At 34.9% G+C, this 21762-nt stretch overlaps 1 protein-coding gene across 1 annotated transcript; it reads left to right on the top strand.

Moving 5' to 3' along the window:
* Positions 1-9838: 9838 nt before the first annotated feature.
* On the top strand, positions 9839-20977 carry LOC127851281 (spore coat protein SP96-like). Its single transcript, XM_052385004.1, has 15 exons — positions 9839-9887; positions 11142-11306; positions 11894-12096; positions 12455-12550; positions 12828-12942; positions 13121-13256; positions 13725-13803; positions 14083-14169; positions 14457-14599; positions 16678-16827; positions 17025-17174; positions 17572-17719; positions 18422-18541; positions 18656-19382; positions 20964-20977. Exons 2-15 carry the CDS (start codon positions 11207-11209, stop codon positions 20975-20977), a joined length of 2268 nt encoding a protein of 755 aa, XP_052240964.1. The 5' UTR covers positions 9839-9887; positions 11142-11206.
* The last annotated feature ends 785 nt before the right edge of the window (positions 20978-21762 follow it).

Raw genomic sequence — 21762 nt, 5'->3', positions numbered from 1 at the left:
CATTCGAAACGGAAAACACTGTCCGACTCACGATCACTTTACCCTAACAGAATATAAAAAACACGTTCTGTGCGTCCTTAAATTCGTCGTCAGAAGTCGGAAAGCGTATTTCCCTGTAAATAATTTTTATTAAGTCAAATAAAGTGTCAGTCGCTGCAATTGTCTGTTTACTCGTCGAAATTGTGAAGGTCGTCGATGGTTAGCTTTTATAATGTCGCGCGCCGCGGCCATTTTGTTTAAGTTACCTCTCGGTTGCTTGTACTTACCCACCTTGGGAAGCAGAGTATGTTTTAACTGGGTTTTAACCGATCGGTATAACTAACCCAATTTTATACAAACGCTTACCGATCAGTAACCAACAAGTTACCGACTTTTAACCGCCGGTATGTGGTTAAGCGCCGGTTTAACTGTTTATACAATCGGGTGCAGGGGTCAGTGGTTCGAGCTCAGTTGAGGTTTACTTTTGATCTTTCTTTAAGGACGTATGCTGCAGTTTTAAATTAATGCCAAATTTGCTCCACCTAGAATTTGATAATTTTTTGTATATAGGCAGAACCATATGTTGTGGATAGAAAAATAAAATAAAAAACATGGGTCACCGGTGTTGTTCATTTTTTATTCGCACTTGACCAACAAGCATATTTCAGCACAAGAACAATTCACCAATAAGGTATTAACATAACAACTTGAGTAAATTAATGAGAAAAGTGTGGAAAACAACCTCTATTTCTCACAAAATATGTAATACTGATTTAATTTAACTGCAAATTAAAAAATAATAACATGAATCGATTGATTCGTGTTTTCTTTTTTATCAATTTTTAAACATAAACAAAAAAACAAAAGAATTTCACATATGAAAATAAATAAAATACATCAAAGTCATTTTAATTTTTGCTAGGGCCACGACTTTTATATTTATTGGTTTACAAAACCGCCGACCCTAATTTTTGGAAAATGGGAAAAAAATAAAATCGGAAAATCGTCTTTTTTTATATATTTTATTCCCGACCGCACTGAAAAACGAGCGAAACGAGAGAAAAAAAACGATCCGGTTTGAGTACGGTTGCGAATAAAATCAAGAAAGTACAATCAACGATTGGTTCACATATATTGCAGAGATCGGGATATTTTTCAATGTGACACAGTATGTACCAGTCCTTTTATGGGCACTTCTCAAAATTTATTTAATTACAGACAATAGGAAAATCAGCGTCAGTAAAATGTCGACCGCATCAAAATTTATTTCCGAGTCTGTGACGCAACTATATTGTTTAACATGTTTATTATATTAAACAAACCCGATATTATAGTAGATAAAAAAGTATTACCTTGCAATTTGATAATTAGTATAAATAATCCAATAAAACACTGCCATTATTTACGATATATGTGTTTAGGAATTTTGTAAACACGTCCGCCATAGTTAGGAACTGTACAGAAAGTTTGGAAATCGGAACAAATCGGTATATCTCGGAAAATCATTGATAAATGTATTTGTCGTTTTAATGCTTAGGGCCGAGTAATTTCGGCAAATCGGAACTCAACTTGCGTAAAATACTAGCTCAATTAACCGTTAAACTCCGCCTCCGTTCTCTGCAAAAGATTCGAAGGCGGAGATATGCACGTGCTATTATTAAATTGGAGGATTGCAATTGAGAAACAAACGCACGATTGGTTCGGCATGTTGATTGCTAGACAAAGGAAGCCAATTTTGTCGGCGCGAAATTTGTCGCTTTATTGCTTCAGACAGCAAGCGGCTTTCCTTTGATGACGTCAAACTGTCAATTCACACAGACTGCATTGTGTCACACCGGTCTTAGTGACGTCACCATTTATGTATAGAATGACACAGACTGCACATTTTCGGAAGACTTTAACTGGCTCCTTGTTTACATTTCCAGTAAAAACACTTGCTAACATAAAACTTTGGATTAAATTATCAAAATAAAGCAAAAGCCAAGTTAACAAATATGATTGTATTAATTCGCGTCAGTTCAAATAAGACGTTTTGCGTTGTAAATCAACGAGTTTTCATGACAACAACAACTTTAACAAACATTACCGCGACGACGCGGGGATCGATCTACCTCGATTTTTTTCATGGACGATGTCATAAGTCGAATAAGAGCAATCACATACTTTGTGTTTGAGTAGTTTATCTTATATAAGATTTATGCAACGGGCATCGCATTGCGTAATGGTGCGCATCGAATTACGGAAATGAAGCGCAGTTTTTTGTTTTAATGGGAAAAGAACGCATGTCATTTAATGGAGTGTTTAAAATTGCCTAATGTTACAAAAGGTGCTTTGAGGTGACTCATTTCATTTGAAGATATAGATGTCTTTCATTGCATAATTTGATTTTTCGTCTCTGTGTTAAGGTTATAAAAGATATGATGTCTTTGTTCTGATGTTATTCGTATTAACTTATTTTTCCAATGATGTTTTTTTTTTCGACCGCCCGATGGACCATTTTCAAAATAATTTTTGTAAACCAATAAAAAAAAAGTCGTGGCCTAGCTAAAGAAACTTCAGCGTACAGTTTATATAGTATTGACATACCTGTACGCTAAAGCCAACCCCGTATCGAAAGTCAACCAGAGTCGTAACATATTTATGTCACGCTATAAATCAAAGAAAGCTCCTTTTCTTGGATACATTTCTACATATATTGGTGAATGAATATAAATTACTGCATCGGGGAATATTTTAAGGTTCAAATGTTTCAAATGAATCTTACAATAGATGAAAATAACTCTCATCAGTCTGAAATTCACAATTTTGACGCCATTGTCGCTTTGTCACGTGACGAGTTTTCATTTGGATACTTTCGGATCGACCTTGACATTTTATGCTGAAATTCTAAACATTACTTTCGTTGTCTGAAATCTATTATTTGTGATTAACAACTTACGCCTGGTGGATTATAAGACTGATTTCAGTGTGAATCAGGTAATTTAAATAATATTTACTTCGAGTTTGTATTTAAACTACAATTTGTTTACAAAACAAGCCAGAATAATCTACAATACCGGGAAATGTCATTCTGAATTTGAAAACACTTGAGCACATGGTATGTTTCAAAAATAGAAACAACGTCAAATGACCGTGAAATCTCGGGAGATTCGCATTTCAAGAAAGTCTGTCATATCGCTGTTTTTCTCTATATGTAAAAGCAGAATAGATAAATTTTAAATGTTTAAGATAGTATTTTGTGAAAGAATATATCAGTTAAATGTGAAAAATGTCAGTTTTTCCGATCAGCTGTTTTGGACCGGTCTTTGTTAATTGTCAACTTTTCGGGAATTTCTGGTTGACTTTCCTCATGGGTTTTGTCCATAACTATAAAGTCGCGCCAGTCAAAAATCATAAAAAGCGACATTTAAAGTTATGGTAGCCAGAACTAAATTTGTGCATGCCTTCTTCGACCTAGATTTTTTTCCAAATTTACCTTAATGTTTAATGAGTTATAACTTTATACAAATATAATAAAAAAACAATAGGTCACCGAGGTCGTTTGTTCACAAATGCAGTTTTAATACATGTATTAAAATACAATTTAAAAACACAGTTAAAACCATGTACATGGTGCAGGTCAAAACACATACTAGTACATGTATTGCTATTGGCCAATCAAAATGTAGATTTAAATGTAAATGAAAACACAAGCTATTTGTAACAAGATCAGTAATATAAGGTAAATACAGCGTCCAACTTAAAAAAGACGTATACAAAACATTTAAAGGGGCATATCGACAGTATAACTTGTAATTTATGATAGTACTTGACCAATGTTTTTATGTATACCAATGCAAAAGTAGATTTTAATTTAAGTGAAAACCCAAATTATGTGTGGCAAGATCAAACAAATTTAAGTTAATATTGAACCATACAAAAAACAAGATAATTGAATACATTTAAAGGGGCATACCACTTTTTTTGAAATTCTGGACATGATTTTACCAATTTATTGTTGTATGCAAATGCAGATTTGAACATAATGAAATTACAAAGTACAAAAGATGTGTAACGAGATCAGTACATTAGGTCAATTCAGTATTCAATTAAAATCAATACGTATACACTTTCATACGGTATTAATTGTGATTCTTGATATGACTTCTCCAATTCACGGCATATCATTTGTATGAATTGATGTATATAAACGCAGTACCATATTATTGAAATTGCTAGAAAAATATATATGAAAAACAATTTTATCTTACAGTTCGTGTGCGTTAAAAATCTAATCCACACAAGTGTTGCATTTTTAGGAAAACGTTTACATACTACAAACAAGTTTGCATGTGAATAAAGATACTGCAGAAGGCAATTATGGCGTATATGTAAAGCAATGATTCACTACCCATAAACTTCGTTATCTATAATAAAAAAAATTTAATTATAATAATCTATTAGTTGTTGATACGCCGCTGTTATGTAATAATACTGAAATCATTATTTTGTTCAGATATTTTATAGTACAGAATACATTTTAAGAACGTACGCGGTAGTTTGTATTATTTGTTATTACATAAAGCATAATGTTTGATAGATATATCTTTTGCTGATATTAAAATAAAATAACAATCGAGGGTGACGGGTGTTCTTATTTTTTTATTGAGCTTTGAATTAAACGACTATGTTAAAGTATGAGTTCACCTCGCAAATATGCCTTAAAGCAAAAAACAGAGCACACACGTGAAAAAACTGTTGAAAATAGTGTAATTCTCTTTGTCCGTTTTTAATTATGATATCAATTTTATTTAATACCATAAAACATCAAATGGATATCAACAAAGCTAATCGGAAAATTAAAAAATATTATAATTTCTTACTTTCAACTTGTAATACCTTCCCGCATACAGATTTCATTCCAATTTACCTATATGGCTCGTGAGTTATCAAAAAGAAATAAGAAAACATGTAAACAATCAAATTTGTTCAATTGATATCCCCCGTAACATTTTGTTTGTGACAGTCGGGCGGACGAACTGACGTACGGACGGACAAGGCCAATTCTATATCCCTCCGCCTTTAGAGCTGGATATTTACTAAGTCAACAGGCTCTTTTGTTCACTATTCAAATAAAAAAAACTCAGGGTCAAACAATAAAGGCTAAGTTCCAACACATCACGATTGAAAATGCACTAAATAAATATATATCCGATCCTGTTTGCTCAATATAATGCGGGTCATTGTTCTGTCAAATAGTAGACGAATATATCTTATTGAGAATCCATTATATACTTGTATTTTAAAGGTTGTTGTTTTCCCATTCCAGAATACATACCTCATCAAATTCCCCTATGCTACACGTGATTCCATGTCTTGTCTTAAGTAGTTCAGCGTGTCACAAAAATAAAAAAAAAGGATTTCACTATATTTAGGTAGAAATATTTAGATTGCATTGCATTCGTGTAATATGACGTTATGTGTGTATTATAAATGGGTTGCAGGTGCGGTACCGACGTACGTTCAAATACTTTGCTTAACGATTGACCAGCCTGTAAATGCGATAGTGTACATCAATGTGTTTTTTTTAATTAATCGCTTACCAAAATAATCACAATGCTAGTTTGTTTCGAATCATATTGGTCAGAGAGAAATAAATCAAGCGAAAAAAATGCAAGTATAATTTACACGTGCGGAAAGATGCAGCAACATCCGCACACTGTTCAGAAGTATCAGAGCGACGTGGATGAATAATTTTAATTCATCAGATATTCTATGTAGTAAATTATCTAAACAACATTACGTAAAAGTTGATAGCTTAATCCGTTGTTTGAGAAATTAAAGTGTTCCGATTTATTTTTAAGCATAACATGAAATGCACATAACGATTTTGATTATATTTTATATGTAACACATATACTTTGATGGCATGCTTTAAATATGTGATGATTCAATGACAAATTGCTTTATTTGAAGGAAAGCTATCCGTTTTAAACAAGTCGTACATGCATCACAAACATTTTCAGTTAAAAGTAAGTATTGTCTGTTTTCCTAAATGAGATTCTTGATTGTTGTTACAAACACGCGATAAAAAAAAAGGTTTTTGTAGTCGCAGGAATGATGGTCGATCTTTACTGTGTTATTAAGGGGCTGCAAATTGTTTATCAATTTTCTTAACTTCATAATACTTTATTTCTTAGTATCATTCCCTTATTGAATATGCATCCCGTTTTTATTCGAATATCCAAAAAAGCATACACTTATTGCGCAACCGGTGTTACAGTCAAAACAAATTTGCGTAAAACTAAACTGCCGCGTACGTCCTTAATTGTATTTTTGTTTTGTTTTTTACTGGAGAGTTTAGATCCAATGTTTACATATATCAATATAAAGCATGTAAAGACAAACTTCAATACATGCTAAAATCTGTGAAAAGGTCACTTTAAGCAACGCCTCGTGGACTTGTGTTCAGTACTATCGCATATCGATATTTCATGAATATAAATGTGCTTAAGGCTGGTCCAAAGCAATCTGTTTCACAGGTATTGGGCGCGTGGCAAAGTCATTTTGACCACACACAAAAATCTGATATAATATATATATACACAAGGTAGGTATCTCTTGACACAGGAAAATCACCTACATCAACATTTTTAAACCATTAAGTGCTTAAATGGCGGTCGATTTTCGTAAACTATGTACCATTTTGTTGGGAAAGGTTGTCTCGTGACGAAAAAATGACCAAAAACGGCTTCTTGCCAAAATAAACTACAAGAAAATACCTCTCGAACTCGTAGAAATGCTAGGTCGGCTTCGATCTGACCGAACGTTTAGTGCCGATTTTACAAGAGTAAAACTATCGAAATACCCCAGCTACCGAACATAATGCGCATTAATGCAATAAAAAAATACGAGTTTATCAACTTACAACACAGATTTGTATTTTTGTTCACACCAAACACTAATATAATCGTTATGTTTCAATGCTTTAGTAAGACTGATATTCCGTTTCAGGAGTAAATGGTTCGGAAAAACATATTCATTTCGGCTGTTATTTTTTCGGATTTTTAAGGATATGGATGCTTAACTTGAAAATTCCACAATCTGTGTCACTGTTCGTATGGCATTGAACAGTAGTCGACTACCTCACATCCACGCGTTGAACGCTAGTGTTTCTTCCGATAATAATACACAAGTTTCACTTAATAGAAAGCATATGAAAGGTTCACAATATAAATTTTTGATATAGTAAATTACTTCCATATAGACTAGAGAGTCAGTTCCTGAAATGAAAGTATCTGCGTCTTCGATATGTGTGTTAAAATCACAAACCACTGTCCGTTTTGTCTCATTTTAGTAGAAGTAAGTGAGCAAGAGTGAGTCAAAAAGTATCGTCTACATTTATCTTTCCCGACAAATGTGATTGCAGTAAACAGCAGACATATGCCGTCTTAATTTCCTTGGTATATTTGCTTTCTATGGCTATCCGTGTAATTATTTCTTAGGATTTATCTTACAGGTCAATATGACAGCTTTCAAAGATTTAATTCTTCACAAAATTAATGTTTTTTCCACCGCTTCGTTTTGGGGGCGTTTATGTGTGTTTCGGTTCTGTTGTTTCCATACCAAAATTACCCTTCTAACGTTATGTTTAAGGATTTATGTACATGTATAACTGCCTTCCCAACGATATCTAGATTTATGTACGTGTATATCTGCCTTCCCAACGATATCTAGATTTATGTACGTGTATATCTGCCTTCCCAACGATATCTAGATTTATGTAAGTGTATATCTGCCTTCCCAACGATATCAAGATTTATGTAAGTATATATTTGCCTTCCTAACGATATCTAGATTTATGTACGTGTATATCTGCCTTCCCAACGATATCTAGATTTATGTTCGTGTATATCTGCCTTCCCAACGATATCATGATTTATGTAAGTGTAAATCTGCCTTCCCAACGATATCTAGATTTATGTACGTGTATATCTGCCTTCCCAACGATATCTAGATTTATGTACGTGTATATCTGCCTTCCCAACGATATCTAGATTTAAATTATCAGTGCATGATTACCTGAGCTTAATTGTTCACAATCCTTATCGATTTATCTCCCAATTCCAAAAACATGTGTATTAAAAAAAAAACAAATATGGCTTAACGCATGCATTTATTGACCAACACAATACATGCAAAAATTGAAACTTTAAAAGTTTTTTTGTTAGTTTAAATTATTTTTAATCATGTTGTGTTGTTGTTTTTTCTAGCTATGACGCATATCGCCCCATTGGTGCCAAAAGGTACCACGTGACATTGAAATAAGAAGGTACGTGGTACCTTTTTGCACTAATTGGGCGATATAATACTGATTCTTAGTAATTGGTATAAACCGTGTTTAAAAATAATGAATTTGCCGAATATTCTCTTTGAAAAATTAAACTGTGTTGAACAGTGATACATGTAAAGGAAAAAACGTGTACCTATTTAACAAAACAACTGTAAAAAAACAACATCAAGAAACGGTGTTAACTATTTCAACACCCACACACAGCGTACGTATATTTGCTCCACTTTTATAACCAAGATTACACAATTGAGTCGACAGCATTCTTAAGCGGGTAATTGTCCGCCACGATGACCGAGCAATACAAATACATGTAATCGAGCAAATATTTCTGATAAAAATCTTATATCTTTGTTATTATCTAAATGAGATAACCGTTAAATTATCAGCGCATATTGGTTGAGTAACTTCAAATGTCTAAACATTCCAAACCAGTCATCATTAATTCAAGTATGAACATAACCTACGTACCAATTAATCTTGCATATGGATTGAATTGGTACTGTTGCACATTCAAATTATTGTTATATGTGTTTAGAACAAAACAGGAAATCTCTAATGAAGACGAACATTCTGTACTATATATCAGGGCGAAATATCATGGTCAAGTAACAGTATAAACTTTATCTATGGATCTTAATTGTTCTGTGATTTTTATAATACCTGATCAATATAAATTAAAATAAAATATGTGTTGATACTTCAATAAGATATAACCGAGAAAAGTCCTGTCCAAGAACCTTTGATATTCGAGGATGAACACATTTCCGTGGGGAAAAAAACTTTTCTCGAAATTCTAAGTAAACGTCTTTAATCTAACTATTTTAATTGTATTTTCAGAAATACACTTTCTAAAGTTTCTTTGACGAAATGCTTAGTAATACATAGACATGTTTGTAAATTAGCATGCCTGGCAAAAGCCAATTTGTCAAAGTTTAGTCAGGCGGACTATGCCTCACAATTATTTTCAATTCGAAGCATTTCATATTTTAAGCAATTTAAAAGGTGCACAATTTTTGTTCGCCCCTCCTTACACCACGGAATGAAAAAAATAGCAGTTATTATGCAGCGTACCTGTATATATTTGTATCTTAGTTACATACAATTTTTACGCATTGTTGAATTATAGTATATATTTGTATACATCATAATGCAATTAACTTGTTTTTATCTATTATTTATTCTGTTATCTGAAGTCAACAACAACAACATAACGGCTAAAAAAGAACGCTGACCTCTGGCAGACGATTGTTGTTTTATTGATCAGCATTTTCCAAATTTTTATAAATCCCTTCGGGACAATTGTCTCGCTCGACAATAAACGATGTGTGAAGTTATTTGTATCCAAGCCGTCATAGTAAATGTTTTGTGTTTGTTAACATAAGTGCTATAAACTTTTGGGTTAGGTATGTTAAGGGTGATTGAGCAAAGTTTACTCTAAGAATAGAAACTATATTGTTCTTAAATCACGTTGATGAACTCGTTTATGGGTCGCATGACGTCAATAAATTGTATTTAAGGTATTTTTTCACAGGGCAAAACACAGAAGCAAAACAATCGCCGAGCAGCAAAGGAACAAGTAAGTTCATCTACTTTTTCTAATGTATACATGTTTGTATAATGAATTCATTAACGATCTGATAGATTTCAACTTTACGGTCTACTTAAAAGAAGTATAGCGTATTTCACTCAGTGTGTATGCACCCCATATGTCGTTTATCAAAAGCGCATGTCATAATATACAAGATACTGTAAGATGTATTATTATTATAAAACTTCAAGCGAAAACCTCAGGCGAAACTTAATCCAACATATTGCGCAAAGCGACCCTAATAACCATACATTTTCTGAAAACACATTATAAGCTGTATTAATTTAAGCAATACAAATGATATGTTATGTTCAAACCATGACAGAACTCGACACAAAACGTTTTTGCTACTTCTTTTTTTTTCGGCCGTTTGATAGTGGTATGTTACCTGTTTTAGGAAAATGTTGTACCATAGTCTCTAACTTGATCATTTTGCAGGGTTTTGTCAGTGAACACTTATGCTAATCCTATCGATATCTCCAAAAGATAAAATCAGAATAACAGTATTAAGTGTAAAACATGCATTCGAGTAAATTGTGATGTTTTTTATATAGCGTACAACACTAAGTCTACATGACTCGATTATTTAGAATAAATTACCTGTACCACTTTCTTATCATAAGTGCACCGCTTTAATCTTAGCGATTCAATATCAGCTTTGTATGATTATAATCTCAAAATTGTACGTTTTCTAGCAAAGCAGTGCAACGTTTCAATCACAGCAGTATGTTTATTCATTTACCACTTAGATGCGTATTTTGACACATTTGTAGTCCCTAATAAAGGTAAATTTATATAAAGACCGTTCTTACTACATGTAGAATGAAAGTTTTAGAAGCTTAATTTCCAAACCTTAGATATTGATGAGCAGAAACAGCATTAAACCTGAACAGACTGCGAGTTACTCACAGGCTGTTCTGGTTTTATGCACATTGCACATAGGCATTTTCAATATGCCTCTGAAAGGGAAAGGTTTAAATGGTCCGCTGCAATGTATCCTCAGCACGGGCCCGAGTATTTACGTACTTAGATTAATCACTTGTCTGATTACGCTAATCTTATTTCAAACACGCATATAATTTGAGGATATTTTTAATAAACAAAGCGTGCTACTATGCGCATATTTGAGATTTTTTATATTTCTCATACGATTGATAAAAATGATCAATCTTTTAATTAATAATAGTTCATTTACTTACTAACAAAGAGTATGAATAACATATTTAAGTTCATTCCTTTCAGATTTCGTGAGCAAAGTCTAATATTAAACATATAAATAAGACGAGGTTCATCAGAACAACAGTAACATGACTAGACTGCTGCTAAGTGTTTGTGTCGTCTTGATGGCGACAACTTTGCTGCAAACGACTTATGCGCGTCGCCATGGAAGCAGACAGAACAATAAAGGTAGTCAGATTTCCTTTTGAAAATGAAACCTTCATGAAAAATATGATCAAAATGCTTTGTATTAATACACTTCAATGTTTGGTAATGTTCTGTTATAATAATATCACTATTAATTTATTTATTTAATATACTAAATTAAATCAACTCAAGGGGCGTTATGCAAAAAATGCGCCAGCAAGTTTCCGGGTCATATTGTGTTAGCAATACCAATATGGTATTCCAATGTTTAAATAAGTATTGTACAATATAAGTTGATGCACTAAAAATATTCATACATGTAAGAATAATAAATTAAAAAACTTATTCAAGAAGTTTTTTATAGAATGAAATCTATAAATTTGTATCGTCTACGATGAAGTTAAAATCTAATACGTGTTAATAATTAGGCGTTCTTACAACCAACAACCAAAACATGCTTCGTTTTAGTTTCCTTAAAATGATATAACATCACGTTGTCTTGTCAGCAATATTGCATTAAAACACAATCTGGCGAAATGTACAACAATAAACCATTAATGTGTACTAAATAAGTATCTTTCTTAATGATCTGGATTATTAAAGCACTTAAACCAAATATTTTGTTCCAGTTGAACTAAAGCGGTTCTCTTTCAAGTCGCGTGAACAAACGGAGTTTCGCGACAACAAACTACCTGAAACACTGGACTACGACATTGACATTGAAGGATTTCCTGTGACAACGCTCGAACTCGTTTTGAACACAAGGATGAATGTACCGGAAGGTGAATTTGGAAATGAAAGAAACGGTTCCCGTAAATCTAACAGACAACGGGTGAGTTTATTATAATTTAAACATTAAACTTGTGTAATGAAATATAAATTGTTTACTCTTTACACAAACCATGTCATTTAATGAAGAAAATATTAGTTGTAAATTAGGTAAATTGTACTGCTTAAAAACAAAACACGTCCGAGAGAAAACGAGCAAACCCTTAATTATAAAACCATTTCAACGAAAATATAAAGCTGCAAAGCCTTGAAAAAAAACCATCTTGAAATGCAATCATTCGTTTTCGAAACATCATATTATTAGAATTTAGCATGGTGGGTGCTTTTGTTGACTTTACCTTATACATCTCGCTAGGCTTAGCATCATGGTGAATATTATAATTTACCGTATTTTTTTGCAGACCAAGAAGGTCGGCATATACACGGACAAGAACGGGCATGGATCTTTTGCATGCGAAGCGACCAAAGGCAATGATTGGCAGTTGAACTGCGATCTCGTAAGTTAAAATTTCGACGGTTCGTCGATATTCCATTTAAATACATACCTCCATCAGGATTTCGCTACAAAAAAGAACAAAACAGTTTGCTAACGGTGGCTTCCAAACATGTTTACAACATGTATTAAAATCGGAAATAAAGTATATCAACCTTAAAAAGAAAAAAAACTTTATTTTAGATCTACCTAATCAATTTACTTGGCTTAATTCTTATGTCATCAGATGGTTACATTTGTTTTATGTTTATGATGTTATTGCTGTAAACCGTCGATTTTAGAGCGGCCTTGTTTACTTCAATACCGAAGCGTGTTACATTGGAGGAGGCGTAGAAGAGGCGGAGTGCGGAAACGCTACCACGGAAGGAGAACTGTTAACCTTCTACCCACCCGATGGTACAATACATAAATGATTACTCAACGGTACACGCTTTTAACAAAATTGGTAATATTTGTGTTGCTACGTTTACTTTATTCAAGGATTCAAAGTAGTTGAACTTGTCAGTCAAAACACGTGTACTCTCATACATGTTATAGAAAAGTCAACGACTTCACCATGCCTTTTTTGTTTAAGTTGAGAGATCAAAGCGTTCCGTTGCCACGCACCATACAGCAGATTTACTGGCTCGTGGACGTCGTTCCATCCTCCCTTCTCCTGGTTTTAAGGTCGTTGAAATGGCATTTGCGTTGGATGCCGCATTCATGGACCAGTACGTAATTTTATATATTTTATCCTCACGAAGTAAATGCGTGATATAAATGATATTTCTCTGTCTACACGATTGCAACACTTCTTCTTATGGAGTCGTAGAAGAAGTCCGATTATTAATATTGGTTGATTGATTTCTGATGTATTCTTTATCATCATTTAAAGCGCCTTCTATAAAAATTAATTATATACACGCAAAACAATGATACTATGACTCGTATTTCGTCCGTAATATCGATTATCTACTAAAATGTATGTCTTCGAATATAACATTGCTTAGTGTTGCTGCTGTTGTTTAACTATGTTTATGTATGTTGTTTAACTATGTTTATGTATCTTCAATTGAATGTTAACTAAAATACAATTAAAAGTTTATTGCCACGCAGTGTGTTTTATGGGTGAGATAAAAAAAAACATTTGAAGCTGCATGAGCACCGTGACTTGTTCTTCACAATTGCTCCAATTTTAGATTTTACGATCGCCATCCCGGAAATACGGCGGCGGCCCGAGAAGAAGCTGAAATTTTTATGGCCCTTTTGGCAAACGAGGTAGGCACTTGATTTATTGTGACTTTTGAAAATCTTATCAAAGTGTAATAGCCTTGCAAATGTAAGAATACATGTGAACAGATTAAAAAATTCGTTTATTAATCAACAATTATCATATTATGTTTGAAATAATATTACATATATTTTCGGTTGCCTCAATCACTTGCTGGACAACAATAACACTATAATTGTAAATTATAATCGATTTGATAATATTCACTTGGTAACTGTATTTTTGTGTCATTGCATGTTTATAACGCAAATAAAAATATAATACAGATGAATGTTTTCTACGCATCCGTTAAAGAGGCCTCTAACGGTGCCCTCGACCTTTATGTTTACCCTGCGGCCGTCGTCTACCCAAGTGTAAGTATTCATACATTTGGAGCAAACGTAACTACCGCACAAGCGAATCATATTCTCGTTTACTATCTAAAAATAAAGATAATTCTTTGAGTAACAAACAAACCTCGAATATTTTGTTTTACGGTAACATAGCAACTCACATTTGTAAACACAAGTTACGTAAACGCGATTTAAACGTTTGTTAAAATACTAGTCAGTTCCTTGCGTGCAGTGCAAGTAATAACATATTCGTTTTTCGTGGTTTCATAAATTTATTTACATCAATATCACTATGTTCATAATTTCAGTACGGGTCTGATTTCGCCTGGTCCGCAAACCACAAAAGTGGCACTACTCTTTTATCGGGTACTGCCTTTGACGCTGATCTGAGAGCGTTTTTCAGCAGTGGCTTCACATCCAGGCAACATGAGCATGCAATGGCTCTTACTGGGTACGTGTTTATATTTATTTAGTTTACACAATGAAAGTTTTACTATTGGGTAGCAAGAAATTTAAAATTTGTTCTACGGATTTTAGCCCCGCCCCCAATAATGGAGTGGGAGAGCGAAATAAAAATAAATTCTGTTTTATTCTATTTATTTTTAAACCCTGACCACTTAGAAACATATTTTGACGCATTTGTAGTCCCTTATAAAATTATATTTAATTAAAAACCTTTCTTACTATATTCAAGTTTAAAAGGCTTCATATCTAAACCTAAGATACTGATGAGCAGTCTGTTAAGGTTTTATGCTGTTTGCACATAGCAATTTTCAGGCGAGCGAAAAGCGAAAACTAAAAAAAAACATATATTGTCTATGTAAATTGATAAATTTTGCCAAATAAATGCACTATATCATCCAAATACTAGCACAGAATCATTTAGTAGTAATACCTGTGTTTTAACTCTAGTCCAATGTTTGTAAAAAACTAAACAAAATAGTACCCAATAGATGTTTTGCTTATTCACACCAGGTAGTGATTACTTAATGTTAACATGGTACACACAGTGTTATGTTATTATCAAAGTTATTTTAGAAGCTAAGTATTCTGTCAATGATAGTCAAATAACATGAAACAATAAATAGTACAATAAACATCAAACTTGTGAAGTGATTTTTTTTCGCTTTACATTTTACAGCCTGTGCCTTTAGATTGGAAAAATCGCGATAGACCAAACAGTTGGGAAATATTTAAATTAATTATTATGATTATGAATAACAGGATACGAATTCTTAATTAGTGCATGTTAATTTGCTTCATAAAATTTATATTATAACGTGCAATGGAATTAAACTGCTGAGTGATAAACTCAATTAAACCAATTATGGAGTTCATTCAAAACTTTTACTTATTTTAGGGGGAAATTTTGCCAGATTTTTTTACAGAAAAAGTTACTTTTTGCCATTGGGAAACTTACTTTTTTACTTTTTGCAATTGGGTAACAGCCTGTTAAAGGCTGTAATTTTGGGCAAAAAAATCACTTATAAAAGATATCTTGAATCTGTATAAGTTTCTAATTATCATAGGTTATGGTATTATACAATGTACGATGGATTACTTTTGTTAGTTTAGCGATGTCAAATTAGAAATAAGAAGTTTAAGTTTTGCATAGAAAAACAAACAAACAATAAATTCCAAATAAAATTTAAAAAGAAATCAATGGGGAGTAAAAGTTTTGTATTTTAATATTAATAGTCAATCAAATCACAGTAAACTTGTTGAGTTCCAGAAAGTTTCTTTTCTTTCACACTTACGTTAACTTCATGTTGCCGGGGCCAAATGTACACCTTGGACTTACACATCAACACTTTAAACGCATTGGAGTCACAGTTTAAACTTATAAAGGGCACGCGTGTAGAATTTATAGTATATTCGACAATATGTTCGTCTAGTTCAACGGCAACACTCAGTTGCATGTTAATGTTTGATATTTTAACTTTATCAATAACACCAAGTTTTTTTTACAGACTTTTACAAAACGGACGCATACCGGCAACATTTTACATACTGCTGAAGATGCGACTGCGAGAAATAAATTACTTCAATCATCTGTGATGCGATGACTCATTGTCATCGGAGGAAAAATTACATCTCCATGTGTGCTTTTGGCCGAAACGACTCAACAAACAAACGCCACCATTTTATTACCATAAACCAATCTAATAACGCAAAGCGTTACAACACTATATGCCGTAAAATACGTGGGCTAAACTAAACTAAAACATTAAACGAATATGTGAGCAGCAAAACTGTTGATGCGGACAAAAAAATAAAAATATGTTTATTTTGTTTTAAGATTTGTACGTGCGGCAAATCCGAAGAACATTTAATCGATTTGTTGTGGCCTTATGAAAAGTAGAAATGATCTATTTGTATTTGCGTTCGTGTCCATTCTCTTTTAATAGGTTCACACTCAGTTTACATGTAATATTCTGGTAAGTATTATAGCAACTTCTTATATATTTCCCTGAATACCTGTAACTTTATTTTATTTACATTTTTGTCAAACCAAATTCATGGCTGCAGGTTAGATCTCCTTGGCAGCGATGGAAGCAGCGGATTGCTAGGATACGCCTACGTGGGAACAGTATGTGTAAACACTCAGTACAAGTACTCCATCAACGAGTACGCCGCCTCCAACGTGGCGTGGGTGGCGTCACATGAGCTGGGACACGCGTAAGTCTAAACAACATATATTTTATACCGTGCAATACAATACATTGATACTCATCATGATAACGTAATGCTATATGATTCGTTAAGTTCTTAAATACATAGAAGGCACATTGAATGAAAACGTTTTATTTAAGGATCTGAAAGATGTATGCATTATTTAAGCAATTTATAATTGTTTGATCTTGTATTATTCACAGACTTGGTTCTCAACATGACCAGTCCACCGACTGTCCGGCCGGCAGGAACGTTATGTCAGCCTACCTGTTTTCGCCTTCCTCCACCACCGCGGACACTTACAGCAGATTTTCGACGTGCAGCGCAAGCCAATTTATCACCCATCTAAACAGGTTATGTTATAACAAGACTCATTTTGTGATTAAAGATAGCAATACAATTTAATAGTTCTCTTAGAGCTAGATATTACCATATGTGGAGAAATAAAAAACTTCGAGTTAGCTATTGGCGATGTGTTCTTATCCGACTTTTTAGTGTTTGAAAATAGTGTTACACTAAGACTTAGTAGTTAATATGTAATTTGACGTTGTTCTTGGAATACTCGTTGAAATGAATTTTAATATATTAAGAAATCAGACAATGCATTGAACACTGTATCATTTAAGGTTACTTTATTCTATCTTGAACTCGTATATAATATAAAATGCATTATTTTTGCACAGCCAGATTTTTTGTCATAGATGTACTGTTGGCATAATCAATTATTGAAACACATAATGTTGTCAACAGTAAAACCGACTGCACCGCCCAAAATGGCTTCACGGACGAGCAGTTCCGAGCCTCGTTTTGCAGTGGCCTGCTTGGTCAGCGAGACAACAGTCTAAACTATCAGTGTCAGCAGCGAACTGGTTACGCCGGGAGCACTGTGTGCAGCGGAGTATGTTTTTATATATTTACACTAAAAATCAAAGCATTTATTAAATGACAAAAACGTCTTTTTGCTCTGTATGCACGAGTGCACATACAAGATTTTGGCTAACGAGAGACGCAATTGTATTTCGATTTATAGTTACTTGAATGATTTTAAGCTAAGATGTAAAGCGAAATAGCGGCATGATGCACCCTGCGCATTTATTGTACCCCCTACCGCCCTTCCAGATTGAGAAACACAATATGTGAAAATATGTTAAAATTACATGCATGTATGCTAACATTAAACAGCAAAGAAACAGGCAATGCTTTCATAACTGAATAACTTGTGTTGAACTAAGAAATTTCCACACATTTATTTAATATATGGACTTTTCTCCAGACACTCTGAATCTTTCGTGATCTCTGCTCTGATCTTTTCTTAACATATACAGCGTACCACAGCTAAATAGTATACATGCATTAGCTGTATTATACTAAAATACATGTGTCTGTATATTTTCATGTCGTTCATGACATGATCTTCAATAATATCCAATCAACACTAATTTTAGAGGTATGTTATATTAAATATCTTAGAGTCGCATCTGGTGCCCTCTCATTTAAAAACGTTTGCTTGCATGATATAATTTATTTAACTAGTAACTTTAATTAGCGCCTACAAGTTCAGTGATTTCTTTGTTCACGTTGTCATTCTGGTTGTATTCAGACGATCAGCGGCGACGCGGGATGTTACGCCTACGGTCAAGTTGCGTGTAGAGATGCAAGCGGTGCATGCAGCGTCAGACTCGGATTCGTGTGGAATGGAACCCCGTGCGGTATTGGGCGGGTGAGGGTTAATAAAATGATTATGCAATATGTTTTGTTTATTATTTTCTCTTTCTGTTCTTTTCGTGCAATTGATTTAAAACCACTCCTGAATGAAACCTTTTTGTATTTTCAGATGTGCTTTAAAGGACGATGCGTTGCTAACTTTGATGTTTGCAACTCCGTAACAACCGCTGCTCCAACAACTGCAGCACCTACAACCGCTGTTCCAACAACCGCTGCTCCAACAACCGCCGCTCCAACAACCGCCGCTCCAACAACCGCCGCTCCAACAACCGCCGCTCCAACAACCGCCGCTCCAACAACCGCTGCTCCAACAACCGCTGTTCCAACAACCGCCGCTCCAACAACCGCCGCTCCAACAACCGCCGCTCCAACAACCGCCGCTCCAACAACCGCCGCTCCAACAACCGCTGCTCCAACAACCGCCGCTCCAACAACCGCCGCTCCAACAACCGCCGCTCCAACAACCGCTGGTCCAACAACCGCTGCTCCCACAACTGCTGCTCCCACAACCGCTGCTCCCACAACCGCCGCTCCAACAACCGCCGCTCCAACAACCGCTGCTCCAACAACCGCTGTTCCAACAACCGCCGCTCCAACAACCGCCGCTCCAACAACCGCCGCTCCAACAACCGCCGCTCCAACAACCGCCGCTCCAACAACCGCAGCTCCAACAACTGCCGCTTCAACAACCGCTGCTCCAACAACCGCCGCTCCAACAACCGCCGCTCCAACAACCGCCGCTCCAACAACCGCTGGTCCAACAACCGCTGCTCCCACAACTGCTGCTCCCACAACCGCTGCTCCCACAACCGCTGCTCCAACACCCACTGCTCCATGTGATTGTTGTCGTAGAAGGGTCGTATATTCGGCTGCATGCTGCGACCGAAATTACCGTCGATTCAAAACGGTATGCCCATGCTGTCCAAACCCAAGTCCGTTTCAGTTAACTAAGAACTCAATCATTTCGGATGACGATGAGCAAATGTCCGAATAAAACAGCGACGCGAATCCTTTTTGATTACTTGAACATGCATACAACTAGTTACCGTTAAATAACTACAAATGTAAACTAAAACAATCAATACAATACGCCTTACATTCAATAGGCAGTGAAACAAATACAAGCAAAAAAAACGTTTATAACGTGTTGTTTTTTTTAAATATATCTCGAAAAACAGACTTCCAGAGTGTTTCGGTTGGTATATTTCTTCCTCTTTATGACATACATGTACCTCGCGCGTAATGGGTCACGCTTGTGCTTAATTTCTTGCACAATTGTCGGCCAGTTGCGTAGGTAGCCTAACCGTTAGACCACTCGGAACAACTCTGCATAAGAATATCCCCATACATTCATAAAATATAACTACCATTTAGTTACATTGTACATATCAAATATGCTCTAAAAGAAGCTCGTGTTAGTTGTTTGTCCAATCTTTGTTCATTCGACCTTTTAACCAACTTAATATATTTTTAGTAATGCCCGAAAAGAGCATTTAATCCTGTGGCATTCCTAAACATTGAAACATACTTATTAGATATATATGGTTAATATACCATTAAAAAGCAGCTCTATGGCTGTCTGGCTAGCGCAGTGATTGGAACATGTACACTAGCTTCTCACTTAGGCGATCCGAGTTATATTTTCGATCCCAGCAGAATCTGAGTTTGGTTGGTGGTCACCGTACCGGACAGGTGGGGTTACCTCCGGGTACTCCGGTTTTATCCCACAACACAAGACCATACCAAAATTGAAAAATCTTTCTGAAACAAAGAAATAGCTGGAAATTGCATGTATAATTCAAAATTCGTCCAAGCTTTCGTGAGTCTAGTAAGTTAATAAGTAAAAAGTGCTGGGCCACAATCCGGGTCCACACATAACGAGGTCTCTGGCTCTGAAAGGACCGCATGCATTTCGAAGAACATATTAAAAGCAGCTGATTGGAATTTAGTCTAACTTGGCATATCTTCAATCTAGATTGTCTTTTAAAAAGTTCGGTACTTTATTGACTTTGGCTTAAACGATTAACGAAACTGTATTTTAGAACATTCATGTACAGTTAATTCGGCAAACATTTATATCTCTGAAAAATATTGATAACTGTCAATTCGTCGCATTGTGAACTGGCCCATTCAATACCATCATTCATTCAGGGTTATTATTGATCCCGTGTTTGGTTTGTTCAAAACAAAAAACACACCATACACGCTTGAAATATATCTGACCTCTGTAGTTTCATTCTTGCGAGACATATGTTTTTAGACACTTGATTGCTTATTATACAAAACTTCTCCGGTTAATTAAGTGGCAATCATAATAATAACTTTATATTGCAAAAGTGAATCAAATTTTACACCGGACAATTTCGATGAACTTATATGCAATGGTTAACCGGGATTGCGTTTGTCATATATACTAGATGGTGAAGAGTGAAGGCAATCAGACATCAGATAGACTCTTGATGGTTTAGAGTGATGGTCATCAGTTATAAGATAGACTTGTGATGGTTTAGAGTGATGGCCATCAGAGAGACTCTTGATGGTTTAGATTGATGGCCATCAGTCATAAGGTAGACTTGTGATGGCTTAGAGTGATGGCCGTCCGTCATAAGATAGACTTGTGATGGTTTAGAGTGATGGTCATCCGTCATAAGATATACTTGTGATGGCTTAGAGTGATGGCCATCAGTCATAAGATAGACTTGTGATGGTTTAGAGTGATGGTCATCAGTCATAAGATAGACTTGTGATGGCTTAGAGTGATGGCCATCAGTCATAAGATAGACTTGTGATGGTTTAGAGTGATTGTCATCAGTCATAATATAGACTTGTGATGGCTTAGAGTGATGGCCATCAGTCATAAGATAGACTTGTGATGGTTTAGAGTGATGGCTATTAGTCATAAGATAGACTTGTGATGGTTTAGAGTGATGGTCATCAGTCATGAGATAGACTTGTAATGGTTTAGAGTGATAGCCATCAGTCATAAGATAGACTTGTGATGGTTTAGAGTGATGGCCATCAGTCATAAGATATACTTGCGAGGGTTTAGAGTGATGGTCATCAGTCATAAGATAGACTTGTGATGGCTTAGAGTGATGGCAATCCGTCATTAGATAGACTTGTGATGGTTAAGAGTGATGGCCATCAGTCATAAGATATACTTGTGAGGGTTTAGAGTGATGGCCATCAGTCATAAGATAGACTTGTGATGGTTTA

The sequence above is a fragment of the Dreissena polymorpha genome, chromosome 1, assembly GCF_020536995.1.
Source record: "Dreissena polymorpha isolate Duluth1 chromosome 1, UMN_Dpol_1.0, whole genome shotgun sequence".
NCBI classification, from domain to species: Eukaryota; Metazoa; Mollusca; class Bivalvia; order Myida; family Dreissenidae; genus Dreissena; species Dreissena polymorpha.
The sequence above is the reverse complement of the archived record's forward strand: the minus strand, read 5'-3'. Positions and strand labels throughout refer to the sequence as shown.